The sequence below is a fragment of the Vigna umbellata genome, chromosome 1, assembly GCF_029865625.1.
Source record: "Vigna umbellata cultivar VRB3 chromosome 1, Vumbellata_1.0, whole genome shotgun sequence".
NCBI lineage: Eukaryota > Viridiplantae > Streptophyta > Magnoliopsida > Fabales > Fabaceae > Vigna > Vigna umbellata.
In genome coordinates this window covers 35,842,316-35,860,114 of record NC_142165.1, presented here as the reverse complement: position 1 = coordinate 35,860,114, position 17,799 = coordinate 35,842,316, and the positions used below count along the sequence as shown (strand labels likewise).

The window sequence follows — 17,799 nt, the reverse complement described above, 5'->3', positions numbered from 1 at the left end:
GACAGTCACTTAATTCAAGACTCTCCACAAAGAAGTGTGCAAAAGAAGGAGTGACATTCAGCAAATTAAAGGGTGTGCACGTTGGAAGAAAAGCAATGGGAGGCATCATGGTCCACGAGCACTCACGGGCTGCATTTAAATTGGAGTGTAGCTGGTCTAGCATGTGAATGGGAGGCAATTAATTAGGAGGTGCTTGGAAGAGGTTGCACGGTGAGGAGGTGGAAATTGAATTTACTCATGGGCTGAAATGAGAAAAGGGCTGATTTCATTCAGTAAAGAGGGAGGTGCACAAGTGAAAGTGAAGCCCACGACTGCACGTCACGCTCTAGCTTCAACAATGGTCCAACAGGGGTGTGTCCAGCAAGAAGTGAAATGGCGTCCAGCAGCCTTCACGGTCCAGCAACTCCCATTCAGCAATTGGCAGCAAACTTGGCAATGTCCAGCAACAGCCACGTTGAGGAGAGTATAATGGGCTTAAGGTGTGTGCTTGGAGAGAAAGAGGTGCACACGGAAGACAGCAGCAAGAGCATCACGGTCCAAGAAAGGAGAAGATGTTTAATGGAATAAAAAGAGTATCTTCCAGCAAAGGGGAGGCTTCACGGGCACGGTCCAGAAAAGAGGCCTTCATTTCTTCATCCAGCCTTTACTGGACACGCTGGCAGCAAGGAGGTGCAACAGCAACTTGAGGTGACATCCAGCTATCTTCATGCACCCAACAGTAGCACGCGCAAGGGGCTGGTTGATTAAGGGAAGCACACGCGTCCAACAAAGTCCAGCAGCAACGGAGGGTAGCATCAAAGAGAAAAAAAAAGGGTTTTTGGCTGGATCTAGGGGCTGGTTTTGTTGGATATTAGGAAGCACACAACAGCAAGCCACCGGGGGGCTCTCGGGTTTTCTAGTCCAGAGGAGGATGTTGATTTCAGTAGGTAGTAGCCACCACCGAGAGGTGGGAGGAGTGGAGGATTCATTCACTTTTGGTAGGAGTAGCATGCTATTACGGGAGAGTGGAGTTGGAAGAAGGAAACACATGATTTGATTCAAGCGATGATTGATTACTTTTTCCTTTCTTGGAGAAAAGTGGTGCACGGTGATCTTTATTTTGGAAGAAGAAAATTAACTCTTTTGCATTGGATAAGAAAGGTGTGTGCACGATAATGGGAGAATGAGAACATACGGTGATTCATTTAGTGGAACGGTGCACATGGAGTCACGCTGGACATCCTGGAAGAAGTGTTCGGCCATTCATCTTTGCAGGAAGAAAGAGCACACACTGCCAACCACCCTTTTAAACTGTTTTAATTTGGCTTTTAGAGATCTTTAAATGTTTTTGATTCCAGCAATGTTACGTCCAGGGAAAGGGATCTCAGTTTTGCTTACTTTGTCTTGCACCGAAAATCTTTTATATTATATATTGGAATGCATTTGAGGTTAAAGTAGCTTACTCATTTAGTTTCATTTAGTTTATTATACTGTTCATGCGTTTTTTTTAGGTTTTTCGTTATGAATAGCATTTCATTTCTTTAGTTTAAGTGTTCCAATTGAATAACATGCTAAGTGTTTCTTTATTATCTGCTGTATTTTAATTAGTTCACACATCTTGATTAAGGACAGTTCAATTTACTGTTTTCATTCACTATGTTGTCTATTATGTTTGGTTTATTGTTTCCATTCACTTTAATGATGTCTATTCTATTCGACTTCTTTATCTTCCTGCATTTCCAATTTTCCCATTTGCTTTAGAGACCGTTCGGTCTCAACGTAGAACCGTTCGGTCATCTGTAGGACCGTTCGGTCTTCATGCTTTGTTCATTTATTTAAAAGTTTTCAATTATATTTGGTTGTAATTAATTTCCAGTTTTAATTTAGTTCATTTGCAATCACAAAAACACTTTCAAAACCCCCCCTACATGTTCGACCTATTACCTGAACCACATTTGGTCCTTGAGGGACGACCTAGGAGTCACTTCCTAGCACTATACTGCATTTTTAATGCACATCAAATTTGATGGGCCGCGACAGCCACATCAGATAGGATGAATTAAAAACCCTTAACAACTTCATCATTCCATTAAATTTCAATCACGCTTTGCTTCTTTTGTTCAATTGACCAATACATGCATTCATATTTACTTTTTAGTATTTGCATCTAAATCTAAAAGAATTCGTTCATAAGTCTAATTTAATCAACAAATCACATAACTGTTTAGGTCGTGAGTCCTTTGGAAAATGATACTTGGTCTTACCATTTAATATTACTTGATACAAAGAACTCCTAAAATAATCTCGAATGCCTACTCCAATACCAACGGTGCGCACACGTCCAGGGTGCTCAGGTCGTCCAATTGAAGTGGTAAGAATATCCTGGCGACCCTATGGAGTGAATTGACCTTGGGAGCTCTACTCAACCAAGGAGTCCTATAACATAAAAGAGCACCATTATTATTTAGGTTTAATGTCTTTGTAGGTCCCTATTTTAATCCAGAATCTTAATCAAGTCCCCTTCTTTTTCGGTGTCTCAATTGAGTTCTTATTTTGTGAAAATTGCAACAATTAGACCCTTACCGTTAAATTAGGTCTAACCGCGTTAGTGTTAAGTTGATGTGGCATATTGACATTGGTTTTTAAATGATGTGGACTTCTTTAGTGTATTTTGATGTGTCTATTTTATTTTATTTTTCAAAAAAACAAATTCAGAAAAATGAATTAAACATCGAGAATGAACTTGGAATTCAACTTGTTTGAATTAGGGTTTGAGAAAATTTTGTTCTGCTTCTTGTAGGTTCATACAAATTGGAAATCAATTTCAGAAATTGGAGATTGATGACACTACCCAACAACATATTTCCTGTCCTTCATCATCGACGACCTAGGACGACGACACCCAGAGAACCGTCGACACGACGCCATTAACTGTCAAAGGCGGGAGGAGACAAAGGGAGAAGATGACAATAAAGACGACGAAGAAGTAGAAGGTTTTGTTGGAGAAACAGAAATTGAAATGAGTTTGAACTGAATCGTAGTTATGATGGAGAAAAAGTTTAATCAAAGTTAAGAAAATTGAGGGATGAGAGTGGTGGTTGAACTACACAAATTACCCTACACCTTTCTTTCTTTCTTACTTTTGGAATCGGTGCTTGAGGATTCGGGTGGTTTGAAGGAGTTCTGGTCTTGTTCTATTGCATGCCATTGTTTACAAAACATTTATTTCTTTACCCTTTGATCTTTTATATGTTGCATTATAACCTCTGCAAAAATTGTGTCTAATTGTCTTTTAATTGATTAAATGTTGCTGCAAGCTTTTGAACATGATAAATGAGAAACTCTTATATTTAAATGTTGTAATCCGGTATTTAGACGAGGATAATATTTTGTATAATCTCACAGTTAAATTTTCAGTAATGTGTTTGGAATACTAGCATTTCCCAGAACAATGAATATGGAAGATTAGGATCATATTTTTGAGGGAGTCATGATGAACACTGTATAACCACAATGTGTTGTTGCTGCCACAGTGGTGATATAGGACCACGTTGTTAGTGCATCAGTTGTTGACAAACTATTTCAGATTAAATGAATGTCTATAGATGCAATCTATAATTGTGGTGGTACAATAAATAAACTCATTCGACTAATATCATGATGATATAAGACCTGGATCGTGAAACATAATATAAGACGTGTGATCCAAATATGATGATAAAGAAAGGTATAAAGTAACTTTAGAGGATATACAAAATCAAAAGTTGTGAAAGCAATCATGCATAAACATTCTTAAACTTGATTGCCCAGGGTTTTCATTAATTCTTTTCTTGCTCAAACCACTGTAAAAGACTAAAATATTTTCTTCATCGACGAGACCATCATCATCATAAACACATCTTTAAAAACTTTAGTTATTTGATTTAATTCTCTAAATTAAACTAATTATCTGTTATTAAATATTTTAGTTCCTGGCTTTATATTCAAACACACTTTTTTTTAACTTTAGATTGATGTATAAATTGACAAATTAAATTTTCAAAGACTTATGTAAAGTTTATTAGTAAAATTAATGTGAATAGGCCTATTATTGAAAGAACTCATCTATGTGCATATTAAAACTAAGGAAAAGTATTTGTAAAGAGTTCAAACAGGTTACTGAGACCTTTTCCTTATGTAGGTGTCATTGTTTGTTTTCTGAAACTAGTAAAATTTTATTCCCTCTACAACCTAATAGAACCAGTAAAAATAATAAATCACCAACTCTGTTAGCACGAATCACAAACACCCACTATCAAATTTGTTTTTTAAAATTAAAAAAATTAGGAAAAGTTAATATAATTTTACAAAGGAGAACTTCTAAAGGGAATCAATATGAAATGCTCTGTACGAAGAAATAAGAATTTGCTAGATCAGTCAAACGAAAGCCCCATTACACGTCCAAGGTATATAAACACTTGAATTGTGTATATATAAGAATCCTATGATTGCAACATGCAACATTGCACTAAGTTAGAGCACCTCAAGAACATCACCCATTTTCCTTCTGTTGAATCAGATATTATCAACCATCCATGTCACAAAGGAGTAAGTCATTTCGTTTTAGGATCCCATGGCTATTAGTACCTTATGAATCCTTCAGAGCCATTTCCTCCTTCATTAAAAATCTCTCAAATCGCAAGACCAATTCTCAAAGCTACCGTATGTCCTCATCTTCTATTCGCAATTCAATCTGCAGAAAACCAAATCAAGACCAACAAAAACCCTAGAATCCCAAATCGTGTCACCATCACGATTTAACCTACGATACCCTCGCACATCCAAAATCCAAAATCCCCAAATTCAAACCCCAATTTATGCAATTGATTCCCAATTTCCATCTTCTCCCTTTGTGTCCTTCTGCCTTTGATAGCCAAAGACGTGGTCTCAAAGGTTCTTTGGGTGCCGTCACAAGCAGCCGATGATGAAGGGCAGGAAATATGTTGCTGGGTAGCTCGTGGAATAGTGTTTAAGGCAGTGACTGTTGTTCATGGTATGGAGCTATTAAAGGATGAGGTGAAGGTCTCAGTAGAAGACATTATCATACCAGATGCCTAAGTTCCTCTACCCACAGATGAGATTTTCACTATGGCACACACATTCTAGTCTTTTATTGCTTGGCTTAAACACTTGGTTGGTTCGGTTTCTGACGCCCCGGTATGGACCTCTACTTTACACTTGTCAATTTTAAATTTTACATGTTATTGATGTCAAAACTTATCCTATTTTTCCATGTAACAACAGACGCATGGACAAGAGAAGATTCGTTTATCTGAGGACGATCCTATTGGTGCATTGCAACAACTTTGTGACATCATTAGAGATGAGCCTATGAAGGTTGAATATGATGCTAATGTACTTGGGATAGACTCTGAGGTCCCAATATACCTACATAGCCAAGATGTTAAGGAGCTTGCGTCGAGAAGAGAAGAGTTGAATATTACATTAATTTAGCTATGGATGATGTAAGTCTATGAGCAATTATTTATATAAAACTGATTTATATATCAAGTATACTTATATCAAAGGTAATTTTTGATTTTAGGTATATGTTTGGTGTTAGTAACAACTTGGGGTACAATGATGTTTATGGGTTCATTGATCCCCAAGTCATTCACGAAGTAAATGATTTTGATGACATCACAACATATCTCATTAGTAGATTTGGAAGTAGGAAGGAAATATATTTTATTCCTTATATATATGGGTAAGTGAAGTTTGTTAACTTCATAAAGATCCATATGTGATTTTAATATATAACAATTAAGTTGTTATCAATTTCAGGCACAATTGGCAGCTACTTGTTATTTCCGTACCGGAGAGCTATGCTTTGTGGTTCTGCTCATTGCACAAGTCTCTTCCCAAACATCTCAGACAAGTAGTTGATTGGTAAGAACCTCAATGTTTGGAATTTCTGTGTCATATAAATGAATGCTAAAACTCTTTTTTATATAATTCTATTGTAGCACGTATGATGTTGGTTGGGAGATCAACTGCTAGTGGTAGAAAGCTTGCATGGGTTGCTCTCAAGGTTTGACATATGCTAAAGTCATAACTAACTATTTACAACTGTCATGATATATTGTAGTGTAATGGATAGAGTGGGTCATATGAGTGCAAATACTATGTAATGTATTGGATGTCCCACATTATTCGTGCCCATATCACAAGAGGCTGGAAAACGATAATATTTAAATTTAATGAATTTTGATTTTCTCCAACATTTGGAATTCATATACACTAATTAATATCAATTGTCTTATACAGAGGACTCCTTCTCCACTTCTTGAGAAGCCACTTACATACTTGAGGAAGGCATTTGCAAAACATTTAGTTAGATTATATAATAGTTCATAGTTAATATAAACTATTTAAAATACATTATATAATAGTTCAACAACAACCGATGCCATAGGGTGCACAATAATTTATTTTCAAAAAAATAAAAATAGCGCTTTGGCAGCGGTTCAAGCTAGAACCATTGCCATAGGTCCAACTTATTACCTCGGTTGCTCAAGAATTGAGGCAGTAGCCTTCGACATATTACCTCGGTTGTAACCGAGGCCAAAAGTCCCCAACCTTTTTACCTTGCCCGTATATACCTCGATTCAAAAACTGAAGCTTATTGTCAAAAACAACCGTTGTCATTTCCCTTCGCTATATTAGTGATAATCCCAACAGTCAAGATGAAGAATCTTAAGTTGTAAACTTCTATCAAAATTTCATCTCGATCCAACGATGAATGTAGTGAAAATCACATGTAATGAAATGGCTCGATGAATATGCCAACAACAAATTTTCTCTCTTCTAAGGACTGCAAAAATAAACCTCTTTCTTGTGACCTAAAAGACCCTTCTCCACTTGCATTAAATAGTGACAAAATGAGTTTGACTAGGTTCAACTTTACATAGTTGGGAATTAACACTACTAAAAAAATGAGTTTTGATGTTTGTTATTTTCGGTCCTTAAAGTCATTCCAAACTTTGACGTTTTAGTTGAAGATGTCAAATTAACGTCAGAGTGGAAAGCTGATATAGAAGACGTCAATCATGGGTGAAACCAACGTCCATTGACGACAAAGATAAGATAAATGGATGTTCAAGGACATTGAGCGAACGGATTTGCACCGCTGAGCTTCAATTTTTACGAATGCTTTGGTAGTAAGTAGAAGTGGGAGATGCATGTGCTGGTTTGTTTAAGGGTAGCAGGGGTGAATATATTGAGAACTTCTGTACCTTTTTAACGCTCATAATTCGTTATATGCAGAAATCATGGGTGTTATTCTATCTATTGAACATTCTCGACTAGTTGGATATACACATAATTGGTTGGAAAATAATTTCATACTATTATGTAAAACTTTTTCTTTTGTACACATTGCCCATTGGTGATTTAGAGGAAGATGAAGAAAATGTACGGAGATTTTTGAATGAAATTAGTTTAAGTATTCTCATATTTTCAAATAAGGTAATAATTGTGAGGTTAAGTTGGTTTCCCTTGAATTAGAAAATAATATTTAGTATAAATGGTACGATATTATGCATTCAAAGACAACTTTAGATTTCTTTCTTAATAGGTTTCAACTTCTCATAGAGTTGTTTAGTTCTTTGATAGGAATTTTTCCTTTGTTTTTAAGGACATGAGTTTCATTTGGTCTTCCCATCTCTTTTATACTTATTTTCTTTTTTATTTATATTTTTCATCTTAATTGAGATGTCACGATAGATAGTAATGTCTAACATGTGTTTATATAAAAAATACATCAATACTTATTATACTAAATTGATTATTTATCCTAAACTTTTAAATTTTTTCACTTTTATATTTCTAAACTTGTTTTTTTATATAAAATTAGCGATGTTTAAAGTTTCGTTTTAATTAACGAAAAAAATTGAAGCAAACCAAATTAAACAATAATTCTACGTAATACACTTTCAAACTAATTGCCAGAATTTTCAATCGACAATAACATAATGAGTTATATTATTGCTATACACAAATTGTTTATTCATTAGTCGAACGAAAATATTGTACAAATGAAAGCTGCATACCATAATGTAACAAATTTGGCTTTTAAAGACAAATTTATCATTCAAAATTCCTCAGCACACGACTTCCCGAAAAGGAACGAGAATCTTTATTCTTAGACGATATAATCTTGAATTGGAATTCTCAGTTGAATTTTTTTGTGTCGTCAAAAATATACCGATTTTAAGATTTTAAAACATATTTAAACTTTTATTAATATAAAAAATTAATATATTTTAAAGATAGAGCAAATGAACAGCACTCAAAACTCAATAAAGAATTTGAAATTTAGAATCTTGCTAGCGGTGGCAATTATTGCGTGCGCTATTGCCTTCGTTACCTGCCAAGACCAAATACTTGTCTTTCCTGGTCAGGTTGGTGCATGCAAACCCCAAAGCTTTGCATATCTCCTTTTGCACAAAATTGGCCACTTCAATCTTTGATTTTCCACCACCTTGACATGTTTGTGATTGTGGTAATAACCCCAGAAATTTTATGGTATATGTAGGACTTGGATTCAAGAAGTGGAAAAAGGGGTCTAAACATTTATACCCGCTTGCTGTTGTTCCATAAAACATGCTAACCTTAACATCAATAGCCACAGGAATGATGTTAGCTGTAATCTCAGCAAACAAAGGGCTAAACCTTAACAGATAAGGTTCCCTGCAAGTTGTTCCCTCAGGACACACCACAAGGTTTCCTAGGCTCAGCAATTTTTCCATTTTTTCTCTGTCTTTCTCTCTGTCTCTTGTTAGCCTTATAGTTTTGATAGGAGATACTGTTTCACTTAATCTACTTAGGCTATATGTGACTGTAGAAAGTGGTTTACCTAGAACAATTGAAACGTAAAGTGGGTCAAGCAGGGTTCTGTGATTGCACACATAGAGCATACCCTTTTCCTTTTCTTCACTGTGGACCAAAGACCCTGTGCTTTGGGGTCTTGAAAACGTGGTTCTTGTTCCTGTGAAGGCCAATATTGGAGCTGACAAATTCAGGGGCAATGCTATGCCTATTGTAAATCTGACTAGGCAAAGAAATAGTCCGAAGGGTAACCAAATGAACAACACCAGAGAAGATGCAAGGGTAGGCATGAAAGCCAATCTTCCATCATGGAAGATCAATGGCTTCGGATACTTTTCTCTCGAAAGAACATGACAGTTTCTCTTCTCATCAGCAAGGCAATCCTCCTGAATAAGAAATCAGAAATTATTACAATTCTTTTTCCTATATAATCCATTGAGAACACTTTTTTATAATGAAGAATTATTAAGTGATCTTGATTGTAAATATATTACAAGTTCAGAAAATAAATATAGTTAAAAATGAGTCAATTTGATTAAACAAAAACTACACATGTCTTCATTTACTTCAAACGGTTTTATTTACCTCAAAAAGAGACATAACATGAATGATTTGACTGTTTTATATGTTTAAAAAATAACAAACCTTGGATTCTTGGTTAAGTTGCCCCTGGTCAATAAACTCAACATGGTTTCTGTCTACCATACCAGCACTGTTGTTGATGTTTGTCCCTGTTGTCCCTCCATTAACTATACATGAAGGGACTTTATTTGGATTTTTCTTCTCATACACTCCCATAAAGAAACCCCTCAAGGACTTCAACTCTTTTGCCATGACTGCCTCAACACCGAAATAGTCTTTCAGGAAATTTTCGACCATGATCCTAGGCAACTGAGTAGTTGCCACTTTTCTCTCATAACACATTAGAGCTTCAAAGCCTTCCCCTCTAATGTCTTCTAAGAAGAACTTTGGCAGAACAGCTGATCCTGTTCTGAATGTGTCCTTTCTGATGCCAAAAAAGCACAAGAAAACCATGATGTTTAAGCCAAGTTGGTCTTCACCCAGCAGCCAGACCAAGGGGTATGAAAGAAAAAGGATAACAGATCTTAGTATCCCACCAGCTTCAAAAGCAGCTAACATGAAGTAAGGGAACAAGGAAGTTGATTGTAACAGAGTGCCCTCAAAATCGAAGACTAGTGTTTCATTATTTCCCAGTTTTTCTTTCTTCTGAACAAAAGAACTGGTTCTCATTTTGCTGCAGTAGGGGTTCATTGTTTAACATAGGAAGGGAAAACTCCAAAGTGGCACTACAATATATAGACAAGAATTGAAGAGTGACATCATTTTTTATTATGTTTCTATGGAAAAGGGTCACACTCGTCTATTTTTATATTTTAAACATAAAGAGAAGCATAATTAAATTTGAATAAAAAAGATAAATTGATAATTAATAAAGACAATTTTAAAGCAATAATAGCAATTATTGACAAATTTATATCATCATTTAAATTAATTATTTTAATTAAAAATATAAGCTAGCTGGTATAATATTTTGAAGTCATTTTCAAAAGTAGTTATAGTATTAAATCAGAATTTAATACATTGGCTAAGTACTAAATATGCAAAAATTACTTAATGTAACATCCCAAAAATACAGTCTAAAACTATATAATAGAATATTAACATTTAATAATAATTCAGATCAGTCTTACACTAAAGTGTACGTACGCTTATGGCCGAACGACCTTACAAAGAAAAACGAGAAACTAAAGTTGTACAAAAGTACACTTCTAACCGAACGGTTTACAAAAGAAACTACCGAACGATCACACAAACAAAAAGGGGAGGTGCTCGAACGACTACCTCACTATAAAACTAAACTACTGACCGAACGTCCTACTGTTCGGTCTTAACTTCAACCTCAACTAGGTTTTCTTCCTCTAGCGCCTCTTCCAGCAGCTCATCCCCTTCTACTCACATCCACACCGATGATCATTGCAATGACAAAGACGAACGTAGAAAACAAGACAAGACAGGAAACACAGGGTAAGCTTATGTAATTTAATTCATGTCCAAACATACATTTCACACAAATCAAAGAAACAAGATAAATCATCATAAGTTAATACAAAGCCTAATACTAGACTGACTGTCCGGACTGTATGAAATCTGTGTAGCTACGACGTTCGTGCACCCGGGTGATGTAGTAACTAGGATACCCTCAACAGCTGCCACCCGAGGTTAGTCCTATCTGTCCAAAGTAACCCTAAGGACTAGGACCTCCTGTCGTTCCAACACATGACCTACCCTCCTCTACGTGAGGACGAGTACTCACGGAGCATCAGGATGAACCGCCAGCTTAGCATGCCCACATTCATACTTTACCAATTCCAATATTCATTCATGAGTCATTCCTCCCCGGAACGCCCGTCCATAAATCAACACATTTGATCCATATCACATTCTCTTCATCTTTCATTATCAATCATCTCAAGTTAACCAGTTGTACAAGGATCACTAAGGGTACTAAAAAGCGAACGTTCAACCGCTAAACTCAGAACGAGACCAACACTTGGAGCGAGACCGAGAGGTCTCCAGTTCCAGAACGGATTAAGATCAAAGAGGGTTACCATCGGGTTGAGAAAGAAACCGAGTAAGATCATATATGACAAGAACTACTAGAACGAGCGTTACTTACAAGTGAGTCAATTAAATAAACTGACTCTTGGAAGATCAAAATGAACACTTCAAAGATGATGTCAATTTCTAAAACTCTAGGCCGAAACCAATGAATATAGACACTTCAAAGAATAATACTTATAAGAATTTACATGATGAAACCGAACGTTAATAAATGTACTTAGCCTTGGAAGTAACTAAACACCAATAACCATCTGAATGTCAGTCAAAGACTGTACACTATAGTGAGCGAACCCTATTGAGTTTGAACGACCGCTCTTATTATGAAGTTTAGCTTAAGGAGCTAGAACGAGTGTCTGATGTAAGACCAAACACTTGCTTAGTACGAGCGCTTAGTATAAGACCAAGTGCTACTAAACTTATAGAGAAGAGGTTTGATACATATACTTAGATACTATGGGAGTAGTATTTAAGAATAACTAAAATATACAAATACATATATATATATATATATATATATATATATATATATTATATATATATATATATATATATATATACTTAAGTTTATAACCAATCGCCAATAATCCACTATGCTTGGCCGAACGCTCATGCACAGTATTTCGAAACGAAGATGCTCGTCCTCAACTAGGATTCTTCCCAAATGAAAGAATCCAATTATAACCAAGTTTACTAGAAATATCGAACGGTCAATGACCGTTCAGTGAAGAACGTACCTTTTCATAGGGGAAATTTAATACTAGAATCATTTATATTCCAACTCATTTCTTAACATATAGTTTCACAACTTTATACATTCATATCATAATCAATTTTCATACTTCATACCATCCAAGCATATCATCCATCATACATCATATTCATTCAGTCAATCCAACGAACGTTCATACAGCACAGTAAACATACAAATTAAATTAAATAAGCTTCCCTTACATTATAGAGTGAACGAACATTCCTAGAAACAGAATTGATGTTCGCCTAACTACAACTCCTTCTACCCTTACGTTCAACAATTCTTCAAAAACCAAACCAAATAACCAACAGTGGTTCAAACAAGATGAAATCATGAAACCAAAACTTGGTTTGCATGTGCTAGAAAACGAACGTATAACAAGAAGAAAAACTTACTAGTTTTGAATCCAAAATTGTTCGGTTCAAACTGAAGCTCTGGACGTCGGAAGTGCTTCTACAGTGCCTGAATGGTGATCGGAGAAGAGAAAGGGTGAGTTTTGGTAGAGAGAAGGGAGAGCTTTTAGAGAGAAGAAGGAGAAATGAGAATTTCAGAGTTTTGGAGAAGAAGATGCATGCAGAGAGTGTGACGTAAACTTTCCAAAACTCAGTTTTGCTTTCCAATTCAAACGAACGTCCGCTCATCTGCCAACACCTACATTCCACTATCTGATTTTCTGAATCCTCTTTGCTTGACACCTAGCGTCCAATCAGAGAGTTTTGGGTGCGTTTTAAATGAAGTCTGACACTTGAGTTGTATATAAAACAATGATATAATATTATAACTATTATATATTATTTTTATATTAGAGATGAAAATTTTAATATTATTAAAGAAACTACAAGCTTCAAGTATATTTAACTTTTCTGTCTGTTTTTTTAAGCATATTTTTGTAAGAATATTTGTGACTTAATTATCTAGTTTGATGATTTAACTTGATCCAATCTAATTTCAATATATTAGATTTAGCTTATTTAGTATTTTATTTCCAATATATGTGGGTTTATTTAGTATTTTACTTTTTTTTAGTCTTCAATTCAATCTCTACTTTGTTTAAAAAGATTTTACTTGATTCTTTTAGTTATATTAGTGTTGATATTGTTTGGAAAATGACCATATGTCAGTTTTTAGTGAGAGTTAGTGTTTAAGGTTCATTCCAATTCTTCCCTCCTCCTATCATGATATCTTTTCTCTCTTGTTGATTCTATTTGATTACCCTCTTGCTTCTCTACTCCTCTGGTACTATTTCAACGTTCCTTTTTGGCTCCCACTCCAACCTCCTTTGTCAGTAGTTTTATGACACATTCCTCTCTACTAACTCCCACCTCCTCCTTGTTATTCTTTCCTTTGTCCCTTTCCTTAACAATATCTATGTCTTTTGCATCCATTCATGCTCTTCACTGCCGAGACCAGATCCCGCAAATAAGCCTCTCTTTGTAATAATACCTTACCTCTCCCACCCTTCCATCTACCATGTCCTTCTTCGAAAATCCCAATGCTTGTCTCCTCCCTCCATTGCCCTACAACCCTTCTTCTCTTAGATCTTCCACATGCTAGTCTAGTCTAAGCTTGACTCCTAAATCTCCATGAGTGTTCTTAGACATCTAAGTATGTCTTCGTGAATGCGTAACAAGTGTGAGTATGTTTTTATGATTGTTCCTAGGAGTCTGGAAATGTTTCCATGAATGCTATTAGGTGAATGAACATCTCTCCATGAATGTTTCAAGACGAGTGTGAACATGTATTCATGAGTAGTCCTAGAGGTCTAAGATGATGTTTTGAGGTGAGTAGAGCTAGAGTCAAAGTTCCATAATTTACCAAATAATGTGGTGTGATATTTATGATATTGATAATTCTTTGATTATAATTTTTGTTATATTAGCTTACCCTTTCGTTTGTGATTGTAGTTTTCACATGAAACAATTATGTATGTTGCTTAAGACTAGTTGATGAAACATGTATGAATGAATAGTAAAAATAGACGAATGGAGAGTGAGATCAGTGTGGAGTAGCAACTTAAAGATTATAATTTTCTTTCCATTGTGTAAGTTGTTGATGTTAAACACTTTGGCTTTTTTTTTCAATTTTAATTATGGTCTTATGTTATTTAGTTTAAGTTTTTTTTAATATGATTTTGGAAGTGATTATATTTGAACTCATTACACTCATTAGACATGAATTAAAAATAAGAAAAAAATACTTTTCTAAAAGCATGTTTTTGATAAGTTTTACTAAAAGTAATTTGTTGTTTAACGAATTTGTTATTGGTAATGAATTATATTTAAGAAAATTGAGTTGTAATGAAGATGCATATATGCATATAGAGAAGAAGTCATTGAGATGGGTGGGTTAACACATTTCAACTTTCGTGGCACCATAAGGGATTCTTGAGAAAGTAATTCTTTATTATGACATGTATTGGCTTTCGTAATAACCAACTTGGTACATATATATATATATATATATATATATATATATATATATATATATATATATATATATATATATATATCATATTATAATTATGATTATTATAATGATTTAAAAGCTAAAAGAGTTATTCTCTTTTTGGTATAACTTGTTTGATACATTGCTTCAAGTCCATCAAACCAAAGGGAAGGCATGATGGAATAAATCATTAAATTAAATTTTTTTTAAAGCCTTGAGATAATAATAAGATTTGCATGTGAGATGAGATAATAATAACATTTGTGATCCGCATTATGCTTTAATTTTTATTTAATTGTTAGTAGTTTATAATGCACTGAAAGATTGAAACATGTTATATTATATGTTCATGTATACAATTTCTTTAATTAATTAAATATCACATTTGATATGTTCTTTTTCATTAGAATCAAACAGGTAGACATATGGAATTTTATTTTTTTATTGTTATTACTACCATAAATACCACTTTAATATAAATAAATTTTATGTAAATAAATTAAATGTTATTACTAAGATGTTTTCGTATCTCAATTGTTCTCCAACATCGACATAAATGGAAAAAAGTAAGAATTAAGGTCAAGGAAGTTTTGATGATTAAGCTAACATTGTGTTTGAAGAATTAAAAGAATCTGTTGTTCAATTTGTTGATTAAATTAAAGTTTTTGTAATAATTGTTGATTAAATTAAAGTTTTTGTAATAAGTAATTTTGTAGTTGTATATTAGACTTACATAAAAAGATGCATAACAGGTTAGAGAGACTATCAAAGAGAAGCATTGTTTCAAAAACGCACTGGAATAATCGATTATCACTTGGAATAATCGATTATCCCAATCAAATTTAAAATTAGCAATGAGGCTGGCTGATAATCGATTATCACTTGGATAATCGATTATCGTAGGAAAAATAATTTTGGAAAAGGCCCGTTGATAATCAATTATCACTTGGGATAATCGATTATCTTAAAGAAAAATAATTTTTGAAAAGGCCTATTAATATCAGTGGCAGTTACGAAAAGACTCTTCAGCTTTTGATGTACTCTTGAGCCTATAAATACCTTTGCTTTGAACATTTTTTAATTACTTATTCTTTTTGAGAAGTTTAGTGCTTTTGTGGAGAAACCCTTTGTGCTTTAAATTCTAATCTTGTAAATCCTAGTGTTGGTAGAAAGAAGTGCTTCCACTAAGTGTGTCTAAGTAGGTGTGCACATTTGTTGAGGCTAGGATATGTTGTTCATCCATTTATGTCTCAAAAGGAAGTGATCTACAAAAAAATAGGGCATTACCGAAGGCCATAATCCTTCGGAAAAAGCCAAAATCCTTCAGTAATTACCGAAGGAGAAGAGGCCGCCGGTAATTACCGAAGGCCAGAAGCCTTTGGTAATTACCGAAGGACATAGGCCCTTAGTAATTACCGAAGGGTAGTAGCCTTTAGTAAAGCCTTCGGTAAGATCCAGACAAATCTCAAACACATTCGTATTTCTTATCCAACCAAACAAACCTGCATAAATTGTTGACAGCACAAACAGACCTGCATAACATTTTTCAACCACATACAGACCTGCATAATGTGCATCTCAATCATCCAATCATTGATCAGAAAAACAATATAACATCTGAATCATCCAATCATCAATAGAACATGTATTTATAAATGAAACATAAAACAATCTAACATAATGTTCTAACATCCAAATCATCCAATTGATCTAACATACAAATGATCTAACATCTAAACGTTCTAATATCCAAATGTTTCTATAACAACTATGTTCAATAACAAAATAAAACTAATAATCTACATAACAAAAATTGTTGCTTAATTGATCGTGTGATGGCTTGGGAAGCAACCCTAGATGGAATAAACCTGCATATAAAGAAATAAAAGTCATGTGAATTAAGACAATCTTTAAACATCAAAATGGTTAAAAAAGGGATTAAAAATGACTCAATCCATGGTCGATCATGCAGGGGCGGGTCAACACCTTTACCATCACTAGCTGAATCTAGATCAACAGATGGTATGACAGTCTCTGAAGGCGGTATACAAGATGAGGAAGGTATAAAAGTAGGGTCAGGGGGAGGAGTGGGGGTAATAAGCACAGGGGGAGGAGTGAGGGTTATAATCATAGGAGGAGGAACAAGGTCTGTTGTAGGGGTAGGAGGAGCGTGTACTGCAGGGGTAGGAGAAGGGTGTACTGTAGGGGTAGGAGGAGGCCCCACAGATGATGGACTGGGGGCAGTAGTGGTAGGTAGTGTAGCAGTACATACTTTGGTGCCTACCGTTGCCTTTTTTTAGGCCTCGCTACCCCCTTTCCTTTATCAGGATGTTCTGAACCTTGTCCTGTCATTACTGCATTGAAATGGTTACAAATAAAGTGAAACAATACAAAAGAATAAGGAAGGATCAGTAGAAAATAAAGTGATTGTAAAATAATTGCAAACAACTTTTGAATGTTTTTGAATTGCTACTTAAATTTGCTACAATAGATGTCCACCATTCAAACATTATCATCATTATCTTCATCATCATCTTCTTCTTCTTCTTCATTATCATCATCATCATTTTCTTCTTCGTCTTCATCATCATCATCATTTTCTTCTTCATCATCATCATCTTCTTCTTCTTCTTGTCCTCCTTGTATTGGTGCTTCGAATTCATCTCCATCACCATCAGGGTCGTGCAATGTAGTTTTACGGTCAACTTCAATATTTTCTTGTGCTTGTGACATTTGGTTAAGTTGGTAGGCGACATATTCCTCAACCTCATTTGAGTCAATGCGACCTCTAGGCTTGGTTTATGTTGCAACAGCCCAACCACGCTTGTCAATATTGGTGAATGGTGGATATGGCACATAATAAACCAGTTTGACATTAGTTGGTAGAATGAAAGGATCAAACGGTCGATATCTTAATCTCAGGTGGAGTTCAACAATGTTAAACCTAGGATCCACTCTAGTACGAGCTCTAGAAGGATCAAACCATTCACAATAAAAAAGTACGACTCTGTTTGGAGAAGTAGTGTTGTTGTACTCTAGCTCATATATTTTATGAATGATGCCGTAGAAATCATCATAAGAACCCTCTATAAGGCCATTGACGTACATACCAC

At 34.9% G+C, this 17,799-nt stretch overlaps 2 protein-coding genes across 2 annotated transcripts in view; one reads left to right on the top strand and one right to left on the bottom strand.

Annotated features, from left to right (window-relative positions):
* The window catches only part of LOC148205248 (uncharacterized), an 89,059-nt gene extending 82,684 nt beyond the window's left edge, over nt 1-6,375 (top strand). Inside the window, exons 2-3 of the mRNA XM_088104098.1 lie at nt 5,803-5,896; nt 6,286-6,375. Coding sequence (XP_087960224.1) covers nt 5,803-5,896; nt 6,286-6,375 — 184 coding nt within the window. The remainder of the gene's footprint in view (nt 1-5,802; nt 5,897-6,285) is intronic.
* Nucleotides 6,376-8,014: 1,639 nt separating this feature from the next.
* Nucleotides 8,015-10,147, bottom strand: LOC124829582 (putative glycerol-3-phosphate acyltransferase 2). Its single transcript, XM_047303120.2, has 2 exons — nt 9,493-10,147; nt 8,015-9,233 (listed from the first exon to the last, which is right to left on the bottom strand). Exons 1-2 carry the CDS (start codon nt 10,117-10,119, stop codon nt 8,346-8,348), a joined length of 1,515 nt encoding a protein of 504 aa, XP_047159076.2. The 5' UTR covers nt 10,120-10,147; the 3' UTR covers nt 8,015-8,345.
* Nucleotides 10,148-17,799: the final 7,652 nt, after the last annotated feature.

Coding starts and splice junctions, on each gene's coding strand:
- LOC124829582 (XM_047303120.2), bottom strand. CDS start 10,119: ATGAACCCCTACTGCAGCAAAATGAGAACCAGTTCTTTTGTTCAGAAG. Junction 9,234..9,492: donor AACTTAACCAAGAATCCAAG/GTTTGTTATTTT, acceptor TTTCTTATTCAG/GAGGATTGCCTTGCTGATGA.